This window comes from Salvelinus alpinus, chromosome 32 (genome assembly GCF_045679555.1).
Source record: "Salvelinus alpinus chromosome 32, SLU_Salpinus.1, whole genome shotgun sequence".
NCBI lineage: Eukaryota > Metazoa > Chordata > Actinopteri > Salmoniformes > Salmonidae > Salvelinus > Salvelinus alpinus.
The window spans coordinates 382863-408578 of NC_092117.1; the positions used below are offsets into that span (position 1 = coordinate 382863).

Sequence of the window (25716 nt, forward strand, 5' to 3'; positions counted from 1 at the left end):
GCACATGAAAGTTCACATGTTTGAGAAGGCATTTCTGTCAAAAAATGCATTTTGATCAAAAAATATTTTTTAGGTTCAAACGGTTCTCCTGTGAAGTCGTGACTTCTGACATACACCTAGTTTTCTGAATCGGGTCACATTAGACATAGTGGGTTATGTCACATTAGACATTGGTGGTTATGTCACACAGTTATGCCACATGTATAAACACTTTATAAAGCATGACATACGGTTATAAATGACACTTGTAGTGTTTATGAACACTATATGGAGGCTTTATTTAACCAGGCAAGTCAGTTAAGAACAAATTGTTATTTACAATGATGGCCTAGGAACAGTGGGTTAACTGCCTTGTTCAGGGGCAGAACGACAGATTTTTTTCCTTGTCAGCTCGGGATTCGATCTAGCAGTCTTTCGGTTACTGGCCCAACGCTCTAAACCACTAGGCTGCCTGCCGCCCTTTATGAAGCCTTTATAAGCAGCATGTTAAAGCGGGACCCAAATGGGTCATAAAAAAGTTCTTTATTTCTAATAAACATGTATACATTTTGAACAAAATTAATTGTGTGATGATCCATGTTTAATAATACAAACTGCTGTACAGAGCTCAGGAAGGGCTGCTAGGTCAGTAAGTACATAAAAAATGAGGAGGGGCCTAAATTATTGTTTTAGCCATGTTACAAACTATACATACATCTGCGTCAACATCAACAACAGTAAAACGTAACAATTCAAAGCGGACACAAAATGCAACATCACAAAACTTGTACAACTCCGAAAAGTATACTTTCTTTAGACACAAAAGACACATACACTGTATGTGTTAAATATTTTTTTGTAAAGACATTAAAAAAAAACTACGTCATTCACAGATTCAGCAGTCTGTTTAAATACCTAATTTCTACAAAGGGAATTTACATTTCTTAAAGTACAAAGTGCAAATACTATGGTTTCCATTGCCGATTGGCAGAAGCTCCAAAGGGGGAGGGGAAATCTCGGTTGTTGACTTAGCCTTGCTTCTTTGAGGGATTCTGCGAAGAGGAAGAACCAAGCACTATAGCAAACTATATCTGTGATACATATCTCACACATCTTTCTCCAAAGTTATTGTAACCTGCTTTTCAAAGGCAGTGTTAGCACTGCTAGGATCTTATAAAAAAGAGATCATACTGCACTGTAACAGAAAACTGTAATTTATACGGTAAATGTATATATGTATCAACAGTAAAATACTGTAGAAGCATTATACTGCATAATACTGTAAATTAAGGTGCAGTGTTGGAAAATGTTGTGAGAGGTAAAATAATTGCTGTATTTCCAACCTACAGAATAGATCATTCTGCCATATTTTTGGAGCGCCAACATCTTTTTATTTTACCACCAATTGGTGCATGGTATTATTGTTTCTGGCTCATTATCATATTTTTGCGTGTCCCTATATTAATTCTGTTGCACCCATTTGTGAGACTGCTGTACCAATTTAACTGATGTGTGGTAGTAGTGCCCTATCAATCTAAAATGTATAGGATACAGGTTGGAGTGGGAGCAAGTCTTAAACCTTTAACGGTTGAGCATTTTGGCATGTTCTTTTGGTCTGCTTTTATCTGTAGTCACTGCCAGTTCGAAGCCTTAACTATGGCCTTTAAAAGTGCAAGTGATATAAAATACAAATATTAATAGATATGCTGTAATGCGTAAACACTTTACCTAGCAGCCAACCTGCTTGCATCAATCCGAGTAAAATACTGTAAAATCCACCCCCATCTCCCATCAATTAATTTAATGAATTCATCCATTCATTCATTCATTTATTACGATTACAGTAGTATTATACTGTAAAAAAATATACTTTTTACAGTATAATACTATACATTTTACATTATTGTACTGTGTGTCTTTGATCTGATTTTCACAGTAACCTACTTGCCACTAGCTGCTTGTATGTTACGGGGAAATTCGCAAGATCCCCAAGTTGGAGGTTTATAATATTTATAATTTATTAGGGCATCATACTGCCCAAAAAAGTGCAAGGTGCAGAAAAATGCAGAAATAAAAGGTTAAAAATGACAAATGTTTTGGTATTTCAAACCATCATCAGTGTCCTGAAGTGTGCATTTCAATATGCACCTTGCACTTTTAGGACATCATGATAACCTAATAAATTATTTATATTGTTGCATTTGAGCCTCCGGTTTGGATTATTCCAAAATCTCAACGGAGTGCAGTATCTATCTTTCTATTAATATATATATATATGTTTTAAACAATGCACCTGTAGCAGACTATTTGATATTAAGGACCTTAAAAGAGGGCAGACGGCCCTCAACTCTCCTTATTGTCACTCCTTATAAGTGCAGCATATAACACTCACACAAGTAATTGCCAGGGTTTTACTTACCAGTTTACTGGAGGATGTACCTTCACCTGGTTTGGTCCCTGGAGAAAAACAGTGTCACAATCTAATCAGCCTTACATGATGAGAGCAGTGTAAAACTTTACCAGCAGTTTTCATTTAGAAAAGCACTTCATAGTAATTTCCGATTAATCGTTTAGCAGCTTATTACAACATTAGTATTCGTGAGGTGTACCATTCCCATTTGTGTCAGGCAGTATTCCTGGTTGGGAATTCTCTGGGAATGAGAATTTGGTATCTCACCTTCTTCCTTGGTGACGCCCAGGCATCCCATCAGCTCCTGCAGGGACAGAGCCTTGTCATTGCTGATGTCACAGTACTCCACAAACTTCTTCACACACTTCTTGGGCTTGGACTTCTTGCGCAGGAAACGTTTGAAAGGCTTGATCTCCTTCTTGCCGATGTCACTGCTGGAGTTTTTATCTAGCTGACTAAAGTACCAGTGGACCACTCTCTCCTCTAGTGTGTGACTTGGGTCTGGCTCCAACATCCTGTGGATCCATGTTGGTTCGATTAATCAATCAATCAGGGAATTAATCCGTTAAAGGCCCACTCTGTGATATTTACATGAAATTAAAGAATATCACTCAGCTTCATAGCAAAAGAATATCACTCAGCTTTAAAGTGGCTTGGCTGCCATTTTGATTATTTTTCTAATTAAGGAGTGGGCCAAACCATTGAAATCAATAAAAAAACAATGAATAAATCAATCAGTGACATTCTAACCTGCCGGCAGATGCTGGATCTGTGACAGCATGCACCATGTCTGTTGACAGCGCATCGAGAACACTCGTCAGAAATTCAGTTTTCTTTGCCCCGGGACACCCTGGAAAGGAAAACAAAGGTACATATGCACCTATTATGTGTTTGATTTACAAAAGAACGTCAACATCGGTGAGTGACGAGACAGAACAATGACTCTCCATTCCATGTCATACCGTTCAGTTTTTCAAAGGCGGTTGCCACCATGAAACCCCAATAAACCTTTGGGAAGGGAAGTAAAATAACTGAGACTGTAGTTTGAACATGAGTAGCACATAAAGATGGCAGAGGGGAAAATAAAACCCAATGAGACTTTCACACAGTTTTCTTTTAATCCCTTTCAATAAGTGTCAGAATTCCCCAATCATGGAGAAGGAAAAAGTATCTCGAGGCTCCCAGAGCAAACTTATCACAGTTTTCACAACTGTGGGCTACAGACCAGGGGCCCTGGCCCCGTATCCCCCGACGTGACAAACTAACGCCTGGTGCCATTTCATAGGCAAACTGTAGATATTATTGACTATAAGAATCTTAATATTCCCATCCGTTTGGTCTATTTCTACAACATTATCTGATAATATAATCATTATGTGTGGCGGCAGGTAGCCTAGTGGTTAGAGCGTTGGACTTGTAAACGAAAGGTTGCAAAATCGAATCCCTGAGCTGACAAGTAAAAATCTGTCGTTCTGCCCCTGAACACGGCAGTTAACCCATTGTTCCTAGGCCGTCATTGAAAATAAGAATTTGTTCTTAACTGACTTGCCTAGTTAATTAAAAAAAGGTAAAATAAAAAATTTAAATGTGTTTGATGGACTGAGTATTTGAACTTTGAAAAATTAAATAATTAAAGAAATATACATAGCCGGTATGTGCCCTATATGTGTCACTGTGTAAATTGGAGTTTCGTCCACCATTGAAACAAGTTAAACAATTATATCCAACAGACACCTCCACTTAGCCTTAGCCAATCATCACATGCAGAACAGTCGAGAAAGAACCTCTCCAATAACGTCTTAACTGTTAGACTGGCTTGGCTGTTTCTGCTCTGAGACTTGCATTTACATATGAGTAGGCCCTCAATGACCCAGACCCAATAAAATATCTAGACTCTAGATGCCTCTTCCCGATAGCTAAAGTGCCTTCAGAAAGTATTTACACCCCTTAACTTCTTTCACATTTTGTTGTGTTACAGCTTGAATTTGCCAATTTCTTATTCTGTACAGGCTTTGTTCTTGTCACTTGGTCAATTAGGTTAATATTGTGGAGTAACTACAATGTTGTTGATCCATCCCCAGTTTTCTCCTATTACAGCCATTAAACTCTGAAATTGTTTTATAGTCACCATTGGCTTCATTGTGAAATCGCTGAGCGGTTTCCTTCCTCTCCGGCAACTGAGTTAGAAAGGACGCCTGTATCTTTGTAGTGACTGGGTGTATTGATACACCATCCAAAGCGTAGTTAATAACTTTACCATGCTCAAAGCGCAGACCTCCCGGGTCTTTGTGGTTTAATCTGTGTTTGAAATTCACTGCTCGGCTGAGAGACCTTACATATAATTGTATGTGTGGGGTAGAGAGATGAGGTAGTCATTCAATAATTATGTTCATGCAACTTATTATGTGACTTGTTAAGCAAATTTGTACTCCTGAATGTACAGATGAAGTCGGAAGTTTACATACACAAGAGGAATACCTATGTGAGAATGCTGTTCATCGACTACAGCTCAGCATTTAACACCATAGTACCCTCCAAACTCGTCATCAAGCTCGAGACCCTGGGTCTCGACCCCGCCCTGTGCAACTGGGTCCTGGACTTCCTGACGGGCCGCCCCCCAGGTGGTGAGGGTAGGTAACAACATCTCCACCCCGCTGATCCTCAACACTGGGGCCCCACAAGGGTGCGTTCTGAGCCCTCTCCTGTACTCCCTGTTCCCCCACGACTGCGTGGCCATGCACGCCTCCAACTCAATCATCAAGTTTGCGGATGACACTACAGTGGTAGGCTTGATCACCAACAACGACGAGACGGCCTACAGGGAGGAGGTGAGGGCCCTCGGAGTGTGGTGTCAGGAAAATAACCTCACACTTAACGTCAACAAAACAAAGGAGATGATTGTGGACTTCAGGAAACAGCAGAGGGAGCACCCCCCTATCCACATCGACGGGTCAGTAGTGGAGAAGGTGGAAAGTTTTAAGTTCCTCGGTGTACACATCACAGACAAACTGAACTGGTCCACCCACACAGACAGCATTGTGAAGAAGGCGCAGCAGCGCCTCTTCAACCCCAGGAGGCTGAAGAAATTCGGCTTGTCACCAAAAGCACTCACAAACTTCTACAGATGCACAATCGAGAGCATCCTGTCGGGCTGTATCACCGCCTGGTACGGCAACTGCTCCGCCCACAACCGTAAGGCTCTCCAGAGGGTAGTGAGGTCTGCAGAACGCATCACCGGGGGCAAACTACCTGCCCTCCAGGACACCTACACCACCCCATGTCACAGGAAGGCCATAAAGATCATCAAGGACAACAACCACCCAAGCCACTGCCTGTTCACCCCGCTATCATCCAGAAGGCGAGGTCAGTACAGGTGCATCAAAGCAGGGACCGAGAGACTGAAAAACAGCTTCTATCTCAAGGCCATCAGACTGTTAAACAGCCACCACTAACATTTAGCGGCCGCTGCCAACATACTGACTCAACTCCAGCCACTTTAATAATGGGAATTGATGGAAATTATGTAAAAATTTACCACTAGCCACTTTAAACAATGTCACTTAATATAATGTTTACATACCCTACATTACTCAACTCATATGTATATGTATATACTGTACTCTATATCATCTACTGCATCTTGCCATCTTTATGTAATACATGTATCACTAGCCACTTTAAACTATGCCACTTTATGTTTACATACCCTACAGTACTCATCTCATATGTATATACTGTACTCTATACCATCTACTGCATCTTGCCTATGCCGTTCTGTACCATCACTCATTCATATATCTTTATGTACATATTCTTTATCCCTTTACACTTGTGTATAAGGTAGTAGTTGTGGAATTGTTAGGTTAGATTACTTGTTGGTTATTACTGCATTGTCGGAACTAGAAGCACAAGCATTTCGCTACACTCGCATTAACATCTGCTAACCATGTGTATGTGACAAATAAAATTTGATTTGATTTGATTTGACTTAGGTTGGAGTCATTAAAACTTGTTTTTCAACCATTCCACAAATGTCTTGTTAACAAACTAGGCTAATTGATGTTTACATACACCTTCGCCAAATACATTTAAACTCAGATTTTCACAATTCCGGACATTTAATCCTAGTAAAAATTCTCTGTCTTAGGTCAGTTAGGATCACCACTTTATTTTAAGAATGGGAAATGTCAGAATAATAGTAGAGAGAATTTATTTCAGCTTTTATTTCTTTCATCACATTCCCAGTGGGTCAGAAGTTTACATACACTCAATTAGTATTTGGTAGCATTGCCTTTAAGTTGTTTAACTTGGGTCAAACGTTTTGGGTAGCCTTCCACAACTTCCCACAATAAGTTGGGTGAATATTGGCCCATTCCTCCTCACAGAGCTGGTGTAACTGAGTCAGGTTTGCAGGCCTCCTTGCTCAGACACGCTTTTTTAGTTCTGCCTACACATTTTCTATAGGATTGAGGTCAGGGCTTTGTGATGGCCACTCCAATACCTTGACTTTGTTGTCCTTAAGCCATTTTGCCACAACCTTGGAAGTATGCTTGGGGTCATTGTCCATTTGGAAGACTCAGGTGCGACCAAGCTTTAACTTCCTGACTGATGTCTTGAGATGTTGCTTCAATATATCTACATAATTTTTCTGCCTCATGTTGCAATCCATTTTGTGAAGCACACCAGTCCCTCCTGCAGCAAAGCACCCCCACAACATGATGCTGCCACTCCCGTGTTTCACGGTTGGGATGGTGTTATTCAGCTTGCAAGCCTCCCCTTTTCCTCAAAACATAACGATGGTCATTATGGCCAAACAGTTCTATTTTTGTTTCATCAGATCAGAGGAAATTTCTCCAAAAAGTACAATCTTTGTCCCCATGTGCAGTTGCAAACCGTAGTCTGCCTTTTTTATGGCGGTTTTGGAGCAGTGGCTTCTTCCTTGCCGAGCGGCCTTTCAGGTTATGTCAATATAGGACACGTTTCACTGTGGATATAGACATCTTTGTACCTGCTTCCTCCAGCATCTTCACAAGGTCCGTTGCTGTTGTTCTGGGATTGATTTGCACTTCTCGCACCAAAGTACGTTAATCTCTAGGAAACAGAATGCGCCTCCTTCCTGAGTGGTATGACGGCTGCGTGGTCTCATGGTGTTTATACTTGCGCACTATTGTTTGTACAGATGAACGTGGTACCTTCAGGCATTTGGAAATTGCTCCCTAGGATGAACCAGACTTGTGAAGGTCCCCACATTTTTCTTTGAGGTCTTGGCCGATGTCTTTTGATTTTCCCATGGTGTCAAGCAAAGAGGCACTGAGTTTGAAGGTAGGCCTTGAAATACATCCACAGGTACACCTCCAAATGACTCAAATTATGTCAATCAGAAGCTTCTAAAGCCATGACATAATTTTCTGGATTTTTCCAAGCTGTTTAAAGGCACAGTCAACTTAGTGTATGTAAACTTCTGACCCACTGGAATTGTGATACAGTGAATAATAAGTGAAATAATCTGTCTGTAAACAATTGTTGGAAAAATAACTTGTGTCATGCACAAAGTAGATGTCCTGACTGACTTGCCCAATCTATAGTTTGTTAACAAGAGATTTGTGGAGAGGTTTAAAAACTAGTTTTATTGACTCCAACCTAAGTGTATGTAAACTTCCGACTTCAACTGTAAATGGAATTTCTGTAGTCCTCCAGGATTTCAAATGTCCCTCCAGTTCATACAAATGTTAAACCTTCCGGTAAGGATCCAGATCCAGCTAGACACTCCCTCTTGGCAGCAGACGGTGTGTGTGTGGGGGCGTTCAACACTTGTCTAGTAATCAATTTAGCTAAGGGGCAGGACGCAAATGTTCTTGCTGTCATTCAAATGAAATTGAGTTTGGACATTTTCAATTCAGGCCCAGGCTGAAGCAGTAAATGGTTGCTGCCGGAATCAGTTAATGATTATAATTACGTAATTCCAACAAGAATTAGACGTCTATCCACGTTTCTCCAAACGTCAAATGTAGAATGTAAAGGGTAAAGTATCCACCACTGTGATCAAACACGCAACCTTGTGATCCAGAGTAATGGAAATACGCAAATTTCGAACCATCAAACACGCAACCTTCTGATCCAGAGTCATGGGATTATACCCGTCCACCACCCCTGTCCACAACGCCCTTGTAAAATCCAAGCCTACTTGATGGTAATAGCGGTCACTGCTGCCCCTAGAGGCCGGTTTCAAGAGAATTTCCCGACATCCTCAGGGCATGGATAGATGTCCAATTTCGAAGTCACTCTTGAGTGATCTGCCTAGTTAATTCATAAACCCCCATGGGGCAAAACCCTGTCAGCACTCAGTGCAGCAGCTCCCAGGATCAGCCCCCATGGCATCCCTCAGTCCCTCACACTGGTCAAACACCCCCATCCCCTCACACCTTTCAGCGCATGTTTCCCCCTTCTCCCTTTTCGCCCCATAAACCTTTCAACACCAGTGGTTCAAGTGCAAATATGCTGCCGCAATGTGAAGGCAACATTTATAATTATCCTTCCCAGTTTTATACACTAACCGAGTTTACGGCCACTGAAGCAATAGCTCATAAAAAAAACCAAGATGCCGCTTTTTCTTGACGCTCTGTCCTGACACATTTTACAATGCGAGACGGGAGTTATATAGAACAGGGTGCCATGATAGATGCTGTATGCATGTTTGTGTGTGAGAGTGTGGCTGCAATCTCACACTGAGTCTTTCCAAACGAGCCTCGCTATACAGTACTCTACTACTGTTTCTGAAGGATCTCATGTTCTGTGGTTGAGGTCTCTCTCATGGGATGGTTGTAGTTGTTCCCCACCCCATTGTCACCTACTCAAGCACAGAGCACTTGGTTAACAACACATAACTTCATTAGTTTCTCTCCAGGTTGTAATAACCAATATTTCACAAATGCTCAACAGGCTCTAGCAGTGCCAATTATTTTTGCATTTTAACCAGCTCAGTCAACCAAGAGGTCAGGTTGAAACAGTACGGCAATAGTAAAAACAGTAGGCTACATCAATAGCAGAGAGTGTTTTCAGTGTGTGATGATATTAACCCTGCACCTGTCCCTGTCAGGCCTCAGTGGATTAAAGTAGAGACTCAAAGCTAGAAAATGGTGTGTCGTCATAAACTGCAGTTGAGGAACAATGAGAAAGTAATTATTCTTTGAAAGTTGATAAACTTGTAAACCCACTTTTGAGAAAATGGCCTTTGAATGTTTTGGTACCGTGGGCTGCTCCACAATGGACCTGTTCTGTTCAGTAAACTCCACCTGCTAACACAGCTCTGGCCGGGCACGGTGTTACATAAACAGCAGTGGAACGGTCTGGAAACAGTGGAAGCTCTGTTCTTGACTCCTGCTTGGCCTGGATTATTAACATGTTGACCCCCCCCATCCCCTCCTGATCTGTTGTATACATTTAACCAACATATTCTCTCTCTCTCTCTGGCAAAAAAAAACACTTTGTGTCAAACAGTACAACTTTTTAATTTTATTAACCTTTAGTAACACAAGTAAATTGTTTAACTTCCGTAAAATAAGCACATTTTCACACATTTATGGTCACATTTGATGTTTCAAAATGTTTTTTGAACAGATATTTTGATAAATTACATCCATAGCCACTTGTTATGAACATTTGTCTATTATTCATTAGGAGTTTAGCAGCGAAGCTGGTGAAACACTATTGTATTTGTTGCCGTTGATTAGTAAGGGTTCTGCAGCGAAGCTGGTGAGACCCTATTCTATTTCTTCTGGTTCATTATTATTAGGGGTTCAAGCAGCTTAAACTGGTGAAACCATATTGTATTTGTTGGCATTCATTAGGGATTCAGTAGCGAAGCTGGTGAAACCCTACTGTATTTGTTGGCGTTCATTATTATGGGTTCAGCAGCAAAGCTGGTGAAACCCTATTCTATTTCTTCTGGTTCATTATTATTAGGGGTTCAAGCAGCTAAACTGGTGAAACCATATTGTATTTGTTGGCATTCATTAGGGATTCAGTAGCGAAGCTGGTGAAACCCTACTGTATTTGTTGCCGTTCATTATTACGGGTTCAGCAGCAAAGCTGGTGAAACCCGATTGTTTTTGATCTGGATTATTAGGGGTTCAGCAGTGCAGCTGGGATAAGAGTTGAGCTAATCTGTATGGCTCAGTTCGCTCTTGGACAGGAAAAATCATTAATATAAGATCATTTGATTATTGCGGCCATATTGTTTGAACAAGAGTCTTGAAGATGTGCATCCATAGATGTTATATACCAAATGTGGTATTTGTGGTTCTGGAGAAGAAGACATTTCTACACCTGCATTGCTTGCTGTTTGGGGTTTTAGGCTGAGTTTCTGTACAGCACTTTGAGATATTAGCTGATGTAAGAAGGGCTATATAAATACATTTGATTTGATTTTAAAGTAGTTAACATCATAAAATGTTTTCCAAAATGTGCATAATATGTGATCTGTTAAATTTTTTGTTGTGATATTGGACACGTGTGGTAAGGAGTAGAGAAGTAGCTCCTCCTAGAGAAACGTGTCCAATTTGTCCTGATGGTGGCGCAATGGTTCCACAGCTTGAACCCTGGCATTGCTGCTTGCAACTACATTTAGGGGTTCCATCTGCGAAGCTGGTGAAACACTATTTTATTTGTTGGTGTTCATTATTATTAAGGGTTCAAGCAGCGAAGCTGATGGAACCCTATTCTATTAGTTGCCGTTGATTATTATTATTATTATTTTTATGGGTTCAGCGGCAAAGCTGGTGAAACTCTATTGTATTTGTTCCAGTTCATTATTGTTATTATTTTTATGTCAATTTTTCTGACATTTTTGTGAAAATTTTTAAATTCCTGTCAGATCAAAAGGCTCAAGACTGTGCAACTTAGGAATATGGTAAAGGCCCAAGGGCCACACTCTCTCATGCAATACCATGCCAATTGGCCATATGGTGGCACTATAACAAGCGATTGAAAATGCAAACTTTGAAAGGTCAGCCCCCGCACCCCGTATGACAATGAGATGTAGTCCATATGTCCTGTTCCTCATATGGAACAAATTTGCCTCAAAATCCATAAAGTCCGCCATGATGGATTTTCCACCATTTTGAATTTTGTGAAAAACACTTAAAACGCTACTCCTCTGGCACAGAATGACCGATCGTCACAAAACCTGATATATGGCATCTATGGACCAAGGTCTGTAGAGCCACTATAATCCAGGCTTGTATTTCAAACAACATGGCTGCTTCTGACCAATAAACACTCAAGTGGGAGTGGTCTGTCACAAATTCATATAAATCAGTCACGGATATTTGTATTGTAACGAAACTTGGTACACATGTTCCAAATAATGTGAAGCCTCAACATATGCAAGCACATTCATATCGACCACACGGTGATGCTATAACAGGCACGTGTTTATAGCTCTTGATTTGTTTGACTCAGAGTGATGAAATTTGGCACACATGCTCAAGGATATGAGTCTCAATAACCTGTCAAATATGGTTGAGTTTGGCAACGTTGTTGCTCTGTTGGTCAGGAAAAAATATTTATGCAAGCTTATTGGCTCATAGCGGACATATTGTTTCAGCTAGAGTTTTGGAAAATTGTGCAAATACCACATTTGGTTCTGATCAGTCCAGCGGTTCTGAGGAAGAAGACGTTTAAAGTAGTCAACATCATTAAAAATAGTAAAAAATACAGATGTAGGCACACAGACACACACAGTCACTCATAAACATAAACACACACATACACACACACACACTGGAATTGAATTGACTTATTCATTAAATCAACAAGCGTTATAAAGATTTGCTTTATTACAACTCATTACTGTAGATTGCAAGATGGAGAAGGTATTAGATATACATGGTCATCGGAAGGCAAGACAGCGGGTTGAAAGTAGGGAGGTTTAAAGAGCTCAGGAAAAAGAAAGATGGAGAGTTGTTGATCCTGGGGTTAAGATTTAGTGAATGATTTTATAATGGTCAAAAAATGGCAAAAATTATGTACATGAACTAATAACCTACGTTAAATTTCTGGTTGTGTATTAATTGTGGCAACTTGTCCTGATTGGATATTTCTGCTACAGAGTGACATAAATGGATGCAGTTAAACTGAGTTATACAGGGTCATTAACATGAGGCAGGAGGTTTCTAAAGCACAAAAGAGAGAAAGTATGTTATTGGATCCATGGGAATTATTTGAGCCACTTGTGCATGTTAAGATGCTTAAAATATGTTTGGCAATTGCCTATATCCACTCCGATGTTATCACAATAAGAAAAAGTTACATATATTTATATTTGTAAGTGGCTGTTGTAGATAATTTAGTGAACATCTTCAACGGCCACATTCAACAAATGAAAGTGTGTTTGTAACACTGTCACAGTAAAAGCAGCGCTGATGCCTGCACAGTATGTTGCCCAGTGAAAGTAATCCGACAACCGAAAATCTGACCTTTGCCTGGTTGTCCGTGAGCAAAGTGGGTATCAAGGTAAGCATGTGAAAGTTGTGCCAGTTAACGTGTTTGTGTTCAAAGTGAAGATTTCAATCAAATGGGTTTGTTGGTATTTGTAGCAGTATTATCTCTGATGGTATGTAGCTAGCTAGCTACAATGAACAGGCGATGGATATCAAGCTAATGTTAGTTAGTAACAAAATAACAAATGATTGATTGGTGTTTTTGTAAGCAGTTTTATATCATCGAGAGGGTCGTTAGTGGATAGTGTCGGACTTCGATAGTAACGTTATCAACATTTCAATAGCCTGTCTGGCGGAAGCTTTGACAGTGCAACATTTCAGTAGCAATCTAGCCATTAGCCACTCCACGTGACTCATGTTGTGTTCAGTTGAAAAAAGACGCTCTTCATAGAATGAATTATTAATAGAGCTCGCCAGCTTGTTGCCCTAAAACCCGGAAATGAGTTACCTCTGGTTCATTCAGCCGTTCCTATGGGGAAAATTTATGTGGAAAAAAATAGGGTTAACATATGCTTATGAGATCTTATACGTTTTGTTCTATGAAATAATATCAGTCAGATAACATGACCTTTATGAAATATGAATCCTTTGGTGCACTGTTGTTTTTTATTACATAAAATATAAAAAATTCACAAGGTGATGTTAGCAGATGAAGGTTATCTCATAGAACAAAACATATCAGATCTCTTAAGCCTGTGTTTACCACAGACCTTATTTTCAGCGCTTATCCAAAAACATTTAAAAACTCCATAAATTAACCCATAGGCTGCTCAATGGCGGATTTAGTGCCTACAAAAAGATGGCAACAAAAGACACCATTACTATTGGTCTCTATTCGAATACTAGAATAGACATGAACATTCATTTGTGGCAGCATCATGATGTCTGATAGCTAAAAAGCTACTGGCAGGTAGTTAACTTCTTATGGCTGCCGGGGCAGTATTGAGTAGCTTGGATAAAAGGTGCCCATTTCAAACGGCCTCGTACTCAATTCTTGCTCGTACAATATGCATATTATTATTACTATTGGATAGAAAACACTCTCAAGTTTCTAAAACCGTTTGAATTATATCTGTGAGTAAAACATAACTAATTTTGCAGCAAACTTCCTGTCACAAAGTGAAAAATCTGAAATCGAGGCTCTGTTCCAGGGCCTGCCTATAAATGTGCTTGAAATCTATTAGTATACATTTACTTCATACGCCTTCCACTAGATGTCAATAGGCTGTGAGAGGTGAAATGGGGTTTCTAGGTATTTCTATGGTCAAAAGAGAGAGCTTGGAATGACATGACCCCCGAATTCCTTTGTTCAGGAAGCGCATAAAGGTCATCAGTATTGGCTTCTGAAAAGCTTTGATTTTATTTGATAAATGTGATAATATCATCGTAAAGTATGTTTTTTTAATATAGTTTTATCCGATTATTGAATTTTTTGGGGGAGTTTAGGCGTGTTGCGTTCTCTGCGTTTGGTGATGATGGACTGCTTAGCGTCACTTGGCTAGCTTTGCTTGGTAATTCGAGAGGGAAAAAGGCCATTCTAAAACCAAACAACGATTGTTCTGGACAAAGGACCCCTAGTACAACATTCTGATGGAAGATCATCAAAAGTAGGACCCATTTATGATGTTATTTCATATATCTGTCAAACATGTTTACTATTAGTTTGCGCCCAGATTTTGGGCGCTCTCTCGCTATAACTTAAGCTGCATGTCGTACTGAAGTTATGTTTAGAATTCTAACACGGTGATTGCATTAAGAACTAGTGTATCTATCATTTCCTATACAACATGTATTTTTTAGTAAAGTTTATGAATAGTTATTTGGTCAGAATAGGTGAGTGTCAGAAATATATCCGAACATTCTGGGAAAAAGATGCTAAGTTTTCACAATGTATAACCACAGATTTCAGCTCTAAATATGCACATTTTCGAACAAACCATATATGTATTGTGTAATATGATGTTATAGGACTGTCATCTGATGAAGTTTATGAAGGTTAGTGAAATAATTAATATATTTTGCTGGTTTTGTCGCTATCGCTACTGTTGCCTTGAATCAATGTAGCTGTGTGGTTGGCTATTGTAGTAAGCTAATATAATGCTATATTGTGTTTTCGCTGTAAAACACTTAAAGAATCGGAAATATTGGCTGGATTCACAAGATGTTTGTCTTTCATTTGCTGTACACCATGTATTTTTCATAAATGTTTTATGATGAGTATTTAGGTATTTCAATTTGGTCTCTGTAATTGTTCTAGCTGCTTCGGTGCTATTTCCGATTGTAGCTGCAATGTAAAACTATGATTTATACCTCAAATATGCACATTTTTCGAACAAAACATAGATTTATTGTATAACATGTTATAAGACTGTCATCTGATGAAGTTGTTTCTTGGTTAGTTTGGTTGGTTCTTGGTTAGTTTGGTTGGTTTTGTGCATGCTACCTGTGCTGTGAAAAATGTCTGTGCTTTTTTGTATTTGGTGGTGAGCTAACATAAATATACGTGGTGTTTTCGCTGTAAAACTTTTAAAAAATCGGACATGTTGGCTGGATTCACAAGATGTTTATCTTTCATTTGCTGTATTGGACTTGTTAATGTGTGAAAGTTAAATATTTCAAAAAAAAATATTTTGAATTTCGCGCCCTGCACTTGGACGGGCTGTTGAGCCCGACACCGGCCTGCAGCCATAAAAGGTTAACGTGTTAGCCACCTAGCTAAGGCCTATAAGGGGGGGAAGCTGGTAGGTTGGTAAAACTGATCAGAGATGCATTCTCTCCGCTGAATTCTCACTTTGTACAAATTGTCCCCAGGTGGTTTGACTGGCTTCTCGTCACAGTCAGTCAGTGACAGTGTCACGATTAACTTTTCAGGGCTCTCGATAAATGTATAAACGCTAGCTACCTTTTCCAACAATAACAGTGGTAGAAATTTGTTTTGAAAAGTTAGGCTACTTTTATGTTATCATAAGGTCTGCCATGATTGATATACATTTAGTATATATATATTTTTTTAAAGTAATCTCCTCCGGAACCACTGGGCCGATCTGTATGAACCTTGACATATGGCATCTACACTGAGTTTACAAAACATTAAGAAAATCGTCCTAATATTGAGTGGCACCCACTTTGCCCTCATAACAGCCTCAAATTGTCAGGGGAATGGACTCAACAAGGTGTCAAAAGCGTTCCACAGGGATGCTGGCCCATGTTGACTCCAATGCTTCCCACAGTTGTGTCACCTACAACCATAACCTGTTCAAAGGCACTTCTATCTTTTGTCTTGCCCATGCACCCTCTTAATGACACACAGGGTATCTTTCCGGATACCCTAGACCCACTCCAATTCGCATACCACCCCAACAGATCCACAGATGACGCAATCTCAATCACACTCCACACTGCCCTTTCCCACCTGGACAAAAGGAACACCTATGTGAGAATGCTGTTCATTGACCACAGCTCAGCGTTCAACACCATAGTGCCCACGAAGCTCATCACTATGCTAAGGACCCTGGGACTAAACACCTCTCTCTGCAATTGGAACTCGGACTTCCTGACGGGCCGCCCCCAGGTGGTAAGGGTAGGCAACAACACGTCTGCCACGCTGATCCTCAACACTGGAGCCCCTCAGGGGTGTGTACTTAGTCCCCTCCTGTACTCCCTGTTCACCCATGACTGTGTGGCCAAACACAACTCCAATACCATCATTAAGTTTGCTGACGACACAACAGTAGTAGGCCTGATCACCGACAACGATGAGAGGGAGGAGGTCAGAGAACTGGCAGTGTGGTGCCAGGACAACAACCTCTCCCTCAGCGTGAGTAAGACAAAGGATCTGATAGTGGACTACAGGAAAAGGCAGGACAAACAGGCTCCCATTAACACCGACGGGGCTGTAGTGGAGCGGGTCGAGAGTTTCAAGTACCTTTTTGTCCACATCACCAACGATGTATCATGTTCCAAACACACCAAGACAGTCGTGAAGAGGGCACGACAACACATTTTCCCCCTCAGTAGACTGAAAAGATTTGGAATGGGGCCCCAGATCCTCAAACATTTCTACAGCTGCACCATCGAGAGCATCCTGACCGGTTGCATCACTGCCTGGTATGGCCACTGCTCGGCATCTGACCGTAAGGCGCTACAGAGGGTCGTGCGTACGGCCCAGTACATCACTGGGTCCAAGCTTTCTGAGAATTCAAGACCTATATAATAGACGGTGTCAGAAGAAAGCCCATAAAATTGTCAGAGACTCCAGTCACCCAAGTCATAGACTTTTGTCTCTGCTACCACACGGCAAGCGTTACCGGAGCGCCAAGTCTAGGACCAAATGGCTCCTTAACAACTTCTACACCCAAGCCATAAGACTGCTGAGCAATGAATCAAATGGCCACCGGACTATTATATTGACCCCCACCCCATTTGTTTTGTACGCTGCTGTTACTCGCTGTTTATTATCTATGCATACTCACTTCACGCCACCTACATGTACAAATGACCTCTAACCCCACACACTGACTCGGTACTGGTAGCCCCTGTATATAGCCTCGTTAATGTTATGTTATTGTGTTACTTTTTAATTATTTTTTAATTCAGTTTATTTGGTAAATATTTTCTTAACTCTTCTTCAACTGCACTGTTGGTTAAGGGCTTGTAAGTAAGCATTTCACGGCATTTCACTTGTTGTATTCGGCACAAGTGACAAATAAAGTTTGATTTGATTTCATACACAATCCATGTCTTAATTGTCTCAAGGCTTAAAAATATTTAACCCATCTCCTCCCCTTCATCTACACTGATTGAAGAGGATTTAACAAGTGAAATCAGTAAGGGATCATTGCTTTCACCTGGATTCAGCTTTGCAGTCCATGTCATGGAAAAAGCAGGTGTTCTTAACGTTTTGTACACTCAGTGTATGTGCCAAGGTCTCTGAACCCAATATTTTCCAGACTAGTATGTCAAACGTCATGGCTAATATTGACCAATAAACATTCATGTGGGTGTGGTCTGGCACATTCATGCATATAAATCAGACACAGATATTCTCATTGTAACCAAACTTGGTAAACATGTTCGAAACAGTGTCAAGACTCAACAAATGCAAATGTATTCACCTCGAAGACACGGTGGAGCTATAACGGGCACATGTTTATATCTCTTGATCTATTTGACTCAGAGTGATTAAATTTGGCACACATGCTAAAGGATATGAGTCTAGCTAATGTGTAAACTATGGTTCACTTTGGCCACATGGGGGCGCTGTTGAACAGGAAGACATTCACACAAGCTCATTTGCTTATTGCCGCCATATTGTATTAGCAAGAGTCTTGAAAAATGTAGTGCCGATCGGTCTAGCGGTTCTGGAGAAGAGGGCGTTTAAACTAGTCAACATCATTGAAAGTTGTAAAAAATCCATCAAGATCAAACTGGCAATCCAATTTTATCACGAATGTTTGAATGTTTTACTATTGAGTCCACATTTTCAGCACCACTAGTATACAAAAGAGAGATTATTTGTAATTCCTTCATGTTAACACAAACATCATCGTAAATGTTTAAATTTTTTTGTTGGTAACTACTCTGGCTTGCGAAAGTATTCACCCCCTTGGCATTTTTCCTATTTTGTTGCCTTACAAGCTGGAAATAAAACGGATTATTTGGGGATTTGTATCATTTGATTTACACAACATGCCTACCACATTGGAGAACAAAAAATAAGACAAAAAAACTGAAAACTTGAACGTGCATAACTATTCACCCCCCCAAAGTCAATACTTTGTAGAGCCACCTTTTGCAGCAAATACAGCTGCAAGTCTCTTGGGGTATGTCTCTATAAGATTGGCATGTCTAACCAGTGGGATATTTGCCCATTCTTCAAGGTTAAACTGCTCCAGCTCCTTCAAGTTGGACGAGTTCCACTGGTGTTCAGCAATCTTTAAGTCATACCACAGATTGTTAATTGGATTGAGGTCTGGGCTTTGACTAGGCCATTCCAAGACATTTAAATGTTTCCCCTTAAAACACTCGAGTGTTGCTTTAGCAGTATGCTTAGGGTCATTGTCCTGCTGGAAGGTGAACCTCTGTCCCAGTCTCAAATCTCTGGAAGACTGAAACAGGTTTCCCTCAAGAATTTCCCTGTATTTAGCGCTATCCATCATTCCGACCAGATTTCCAGTCCCTGACGATGAAAAACATCCCCACAGCATGATGCTGCCACCACCATGCTTCACTGTGGAGATGGTATTCTCGGGGTGATGAGAGGTGTTGGGCTTGTGCCAGACATAGTGTTTTCCTTCATGGCCAAAAAGCTCAAATTTAGTCTCATCTGACCAGAATACCTTCTTCCATATGTTTGGAGAGTCTCCCACATGCCTTTTGGCTAACACCAAATGTGTTTGCTTAATTTTTTCTTTAAGCAATGGCTTTTTTTTCTGGCCACTCTTCCGTAAAGGCCAGATCTGTGGAGTGTACTGCTTAAAGTGGTCCTATGGACAGATACTCTAATCTCCGCTTTGCAGCTCCTTCAGGGTTATCTTTAGTCTCTTTGTTGCCTCTCTGATTAATGCCCTCCTTGCCTGGTCCGGGAGTTTTGGTGGGTGGCCCTCTCTTGGCAAGTTTGTTGTGGTGCCATAGTCTTTCCACCTTTTTATAATGGATTTAATGGTGCTCCATGGGATGTTAAGTTCCTGATATATTTTTTAAATCCCAACCCTGATCTGTACTTCTCCACAACTTTGTCCCTGACTGTTTGGAGAGCTCCTTGGTCTTCATGGTGCCGCTTGCTTGGTGGTGCCCCTTGCTTGGTGGTGCCCCTTGCTTAGTGGTGTTGCAAACTCTGGGCCTTTCAGAACCGGTGTATATACACTGAGATAATGTGACATATCATGTGGCACTTAGATTGCACACAAGTGGATTTTATTTAACTAATTATGTGACTTCTGAAGGTAATTGGTTGCAGCAGATCTTATTCAGGGGCTTCATAGCAAAGGGGGTGAATACATATAAACGCACCACTTTTCCGTTTAGAATTTTTTGAAACAAGTAATTTTTTAAATTTCACTTCACCAATTTGGACTATTTTGTGTATATCCATTACATGAAATCCAAATAAAAATCAATTTAAATTACAGGTTGTAATGCAACAAAATAGGAAAAACGCCAAGGGGGATTAATACTTTTTGCAAGGCACTGTAATTGCTTGTCAAAGTCTAGAAGGATAAAAACCTTTTTTTACAAAATTATTACATTTTTGATCACTTGTGGTCACCGTTGGTGCTTTTAGGGTAACATAAACAACATATAAGACTGTCAAGGCGACAGGACAATCAGCAACAACAATACTCACTTTGATATACTGAAACTTCTGTACTTTTTCAATACAAAAAAATATGGTTCGGTACTAGAATTTTGGTTACGTTCGGTACTTCTGTCAAATGTGTCTCACGTGATTAAGAGAATCAAGTCTGTATTAGCGGAGCCACTTTATAGTGTGAAGAGCAAAGTGCCTGCTCCACTTAATCATTAATTTCCAGAGCTGTCTGGGCTGCATTGATAGCTCCCCACTCATGCTGCACAGAAGTTAATACACTTGAATAATGCAACAGGGCATGGAGAAATATTGAAACTGTTCATGACTTTTTGCAAAAAAAAATAGGGGATTGTTCATAAAAACTGTGTGACTTTAGGGAGGTTCTAAAAAGCTTCCAAGAAAGTAAAGAAACAGCGTTCTTTTAGGGGAATTTCGGTATTTTCGCAGAACGTACTATACAAGTTCCCAAGTGGTTCTATTTAATTTCATATTTAGAATTTGGTGTGACATCAGAAATATTCTCAGAACGTTCAGAGAATACAGTGCATTCAGAAAATATTCAGATCCCTTGACCTTTTCCACATTTTTTTACATTACAGCCAGTGGTGTAAAGTACTTAAGTAAAAATACTATAAAGTACTACTTAAGTAGTTTTTGGGGGTATCTGTAATTTCCTTTACTATTTATATCTTTGTTTACTTTTACTTGTACTTCACGACATTCCTGAAGAAAGTAATGTACTTCTTACTCCACACATTTTCCCTGACACCCAAAAGTTCCTTTGAATGCTTAGCAGGACAGGAAACTTGTATAATTCATGCACTTAAAGAGAAAACCCCTGCTCATCCCTACTGCATCTGATCTGGCGGACTCATTAAACACAATTTATGTAAATTATGTCTGAGTGTTGGAGTGTGCCCCTTGCTATCCGTAAATAAAAAAAAACAAGTAGATTGCTCCGTCTAGTTTGATTAATAAAAGGAATTAGAAATTATTTTTACTTTCATTTTGATACTTCAGTATATTTTAGCAATTACATTTACTTGTCATACTTTAGTATATTTAAAACCAAATACTGTATTACTTTTACTCAAGTAGAATTTTACTGGGTGACTTTCACTTTTACTTGAGTAATTTTCTATTAAGGTGTCTTTACTTTTACTCAAGTATGACAATTGGGTACTTTTACCACCACTGGTTACAGCCTTATTCTAATGGATTAAATAGTTTTTTCCCTCATCAATCTACACACAATACCCCATAATGACAAAGCAAAATGTAAATTTTTTTGCAAATGTATTAAAAATAAAAAACTGAATTATTACATTTACATAAGTATTCAGATCCTTTACTCGGTACTTTGTTGAAGCACCTTTGGCAGCGATTACAGCCTCAAGACTGGACATTGACTCTATGTAAACTGGAAACTAAATATCTGGAGGCTGCATTTATTGTAGCTGGGGATTTTAACAAAGCAAATTTGAGATCAATGCTCCCTAATTCTTCCACGATGCATACAAAGCCCTCCCCCGCCCTCCCTTCGGCAAATCTGACCACAAAGCCATCTTGCTCGTCCCGGCTTATAGGCAGAAACTCAAACAGGATGTACCAGTGACGAGAACCATTCAACGCTGGTCTGACCAATTGGAAGCCATTCGGAAGCCACGATCAGCCTCAGAGGACAATATTGACCTATGCGCTGACTCGGTGAGTGCGTTTATAAATAAGTGCATTGGAGACGTCGTACCCACTGTGACCATTAAAATCTACCCTAACCAGAAACCGTGGATTGATGGTGGAATTCGCGTAAAACTGAAAGCGCGATCTGCCGCATTTAACCATGGCATTTAACCAAGCTCATCATCAAGCTGGAGGCCCTGGGTCTCAACTTCTCCCTGTGCAACTGGGTGCTGGACTTTCTGACGGGCCGCCCCCAGGTGGTGAAGGTAGGAAACAACATCTCCACTTCACTGACCTCAACACTGGGGCCCCACAAGGGTGTGTGCTCAGCCCTCTCCTGTACCCCCTGTTCACCCATGACTGCGTGGCCATGTACGCCTCCAATTCAATCATCAAGTTTTCAGACGACACAATAGTATTGGGCTTGATCACCAACAAGGATGAGACAGCCTACCAGAAGGAGGTGAGGGCCCTCGAAGTGTGGTGTCAGGAAAACAACCTCTCACTCAACGTCAACAAAACAAAGGAGATGATCGTGGACTTTAGGAAACAGCAGAAGGAGCACATCCCTCTCCACACCGAGGGGACAGCAGTAGAGAAGATGGACAGTTTTAAGTTCCTGGGCATACACATCACAGACAAACTGAAATGGTCCACCCACACAGAGAGTGTGGTGAAGAAGGCGCAACAGCGCCTCTTCAACCTCAGGAGGCTGAAGAAATTTGGCCTGTCACCGAAAACCCTGATAAACTTTTACAGATGCACAATCGAGGGCATCCTGTCGGGCTGTATCACAAGCCTGGTATGGCAACTGCACCGCCCTCAACCGCAAGGCTCTCCAGAGGGTGGTGCAGTCTGCACAACGCATCACTGAGGTCAAACTACCTACCCTCCAGGACACCTACAGCACCCGAGGTCACAGGAAGGCCAAAAAGATCATCAAGGACAACAACCACCCGAGCCACTGCCTGTTCACACTGCTATCATCCAGAAGGCGAGGTCAGTACAGGTGCATCAAAACTGGGACTGAGATTGAAAAACAGCTTCTATCTCAAGGCCATCAGACTGTTAAATAGCCATCACTAACTCAGTGAGGCTGCTGCCTACACTGAGACCCAATCACTGGTCACTTTAATAAATGGATAACGTTAATAATGTTGCAGATCTTACATTACTCATATCACATGTATATACTGTATTGAGACCCAATCACTGGACAGGTTAATACATGGATAACTAGTCACTTTAACTTCTTGCGACTACAGGGGGTGCTGTTTTCTCATTAGCATAATTGCATTACAGATTAAACGGCTTCCTACTAAATTCTTGCTCGTACAATATGCATATTATTACTATTATTGGATAGAAAACAGTCTCCAGTTTCTATAGGCGTTGGAATTTTGTCTCTGAGTGGAACAGAACAAATTCTAGAGCAATTTCCCTGACATGGAGTCAGATTTCACACATTTTGGCCCCTGATCTGGAGTCAGTTTAAAGGCCACTGTTATTGCTATGAGGATACGGACACTGCTTACGTCTTCCCCTGGATGTCAGTACGTGATGACGCTTTGAATGGTATCGATTGCGCAATCAGGGGCTGCATAAAAGAGCAAATACCGGAAGTAGCATCCCTTTGCTGCCTGCCTCTTGCGCACGGAGGACGTCGGACTCGCCTCCTTCCAAGCGTTTGTTTAGCCAGTAATATTTCTCCGGTCATGTTTTTACTCGTTAGAGGTGTTAAAAACATCATAAGGTAGTTAATTTAAACCGTTTTATAGCAATTTATATCCGTTTAGTGCGATTTTGACCCATTTATTTCTGACGCACTTTGAACAGCTGGGCACGTTTCCAGTTCATGCCGAACGCAGTGGGCATTTCCACATGGCAAGAGGACAGCTTTCGACCAAAAGACGATTAGACCCAAGAAAGGATTCTTTGCCCAAGATTCTGATGGAAGAACGGCTCACAGTAAGAACAATTTATGATGATAAATCGTGTTTCTGTCGATAAATGTTAAACGTTTATGTCGCCATCTTGTTTGCTATAGCTTCGCTTGGCGCAACCTGTATTGAAAAGTAAGGATAATTAAAAAAATGTAAATCAGCGATTGCATTAAGAACTAATTTGTCTTTCGATTCCTGTCAACCCTGTATTTTTTAGTCAAGTATATGATTAGCTTTCAATTAAACTAGATCACTCTGATAGATGACGTCAGACATATTGAGGCTTGATTTCCTAGTATTTTTATTGTGTAACCACGGTTTTGTATGGCTAAATATGCACCTTTTCGAACAAACTGTATATGTATGTTGTAAAATGATGTTACAGGAGTGTCATCGGAAGAATTCTGAGAAGGTTAGTGAAAAAATTAATATATTTTGGCGGTGATTACGTTATAGCGCTCTTTGGCTGGAATCGATGCTCTGGTAACGTTTGCACATGTGGTATGCTAACTTATCGATTTATTGTGTTTTCGCTGAAAAACGCTTAGAAAATCTGAAATATGGTCTGAAATCACAAGAACTGGGTCTTTCCATTGCTATGCTTTGTCTATTTTTATGAAATGTTTTATGATGAGTAAATTGGTCATACACGTTGCTCTATCTAGTAATTCTAGTCGATTTGTGATGGTCGGTGCAATTGTAAACTGTGATTTCTACCTGAAATATGCACTTTTTTCTAACAACACCTATCCTATACCATAAATATGTTATCAGACTGTCATCTGAAGAGGTTTTTTATAGGTTATTGGCTATCAATATCTTAGTTTAGCCGAATTGGTGATAGCACCTGAAGGAGTAAGAAACTGATGGAGTTAGAAAAGTGGTGTATTTTGCTAACGTGTTTAGCTAATAGATTTACATATTGTGTCTTCCCTGTAAAACATTTGAAAAATCTGAAATGGTGGCTTTATTCACAAGATCTGTATCTTTCATCTGGTGTCTTGGACTTGTGATTTAATGATATTTAGATGCTACTATCTACTTGTGAAGCTATGCTAGCTATGCTAATCAGTGTGTGGGGGGTGATCCCGGACCCGGGGTAGAGGCTCGTGAAAGGTTAAACAATGCCACTTTAAATAATGCCACTTTAATAATGTTTATATATCTTACATTACTCATATCACATGTATACACTGTATTTTATACCATCTACTGCACGTTGCCTATGCCGCTCGGCCATCGCTCATCCATATACTTATATGTACATATTCTCATTCACCCCTTTAGACTTGTGTGAATTAGGTAGTTGTTGGGGAATTGTTAGATTACTTGTTTGATTTGTGTGTATAAGGTAGTTGTTGGGAAATTGCTAGATTACGTGTTAGATATTACTGCACTTTTGGAACTAGAAGCACAAGCATTTCGCTACACTCGCATTAACATCAGCTAACCAAAGCCCCATATACTACCCACCATTGCGACCTCTATGCTCTCGTTGGCTAGCCCTCACTTCATTTTCATCGCCAAACCCACTGGCTCCAGGTCATCTATAAGTCTTTGCTAGGTAAAGCCCTGCCTTATCTCAGCTCACTGGTCACTATAGCAGCACCCACCCGTGGCACGCAATCCAGCAGGTGTTTTTCACTGGTCACCCCCAAAGCCAATTCCTCCTTTGGCCGCCTTTCCTTCCAGTTCTCTGCTGCCAATAACTGGAACGAATTGTAAAAATCACTGAAGCTGGAGACTCATATCTCCCTCACTAATTTTAAGCACCAGCTGTCAGAGCAGCTCACAGATCACTGCACCTGTACATAGCTCATCTGTAAATAGCCCATCAAACTACCTCATCCCCATACTTTTTTCTTCTTCTCCTTTACACCCCAGTATCTCTACGTG

General features: G+C 40.5%; 1 protein-coding gene across 3 annotated transcripts in view; it reads right to left on the reverse strand.

Moving 5' to 3' along the window:
* Nucleotides 1-259: 259 nt before the first annotated feature.
* Nucleotides 260-25716, reverse strand: part of smoc2 (SPARC related modular calcium binding 2) — a 75992-nt gene continuing 50535 nt past the window's right edge. For all 3 annotated transcript variants that reach the window (XM_071379720.1, XM_071379718.1, XM_071379719.1), the window contains 4 exons: nucleotides 3140-3239; nucleotides 2657-2904; nucleotides 2399-2436; nucleotides 260-1031 (listed from right to left, as the gene is read on the reverse strand). In XM_071379720.1, coding sequence (XP_071235821.1) covers nucleotides 1008-1031; nucleotides 2399-2436; nucleotides 2657-2904; nucleotides 3140-3239 — 410 coding nt within the window. In that variant the 3' untranslated portion in view covers nucleotides 260-1007. The remainder of the gene's footprint in view (nucleotides 1032-2398; nucleotides 2437-2656; nucleotides 2905-3139; nucleotides 3240-25716) is intronic.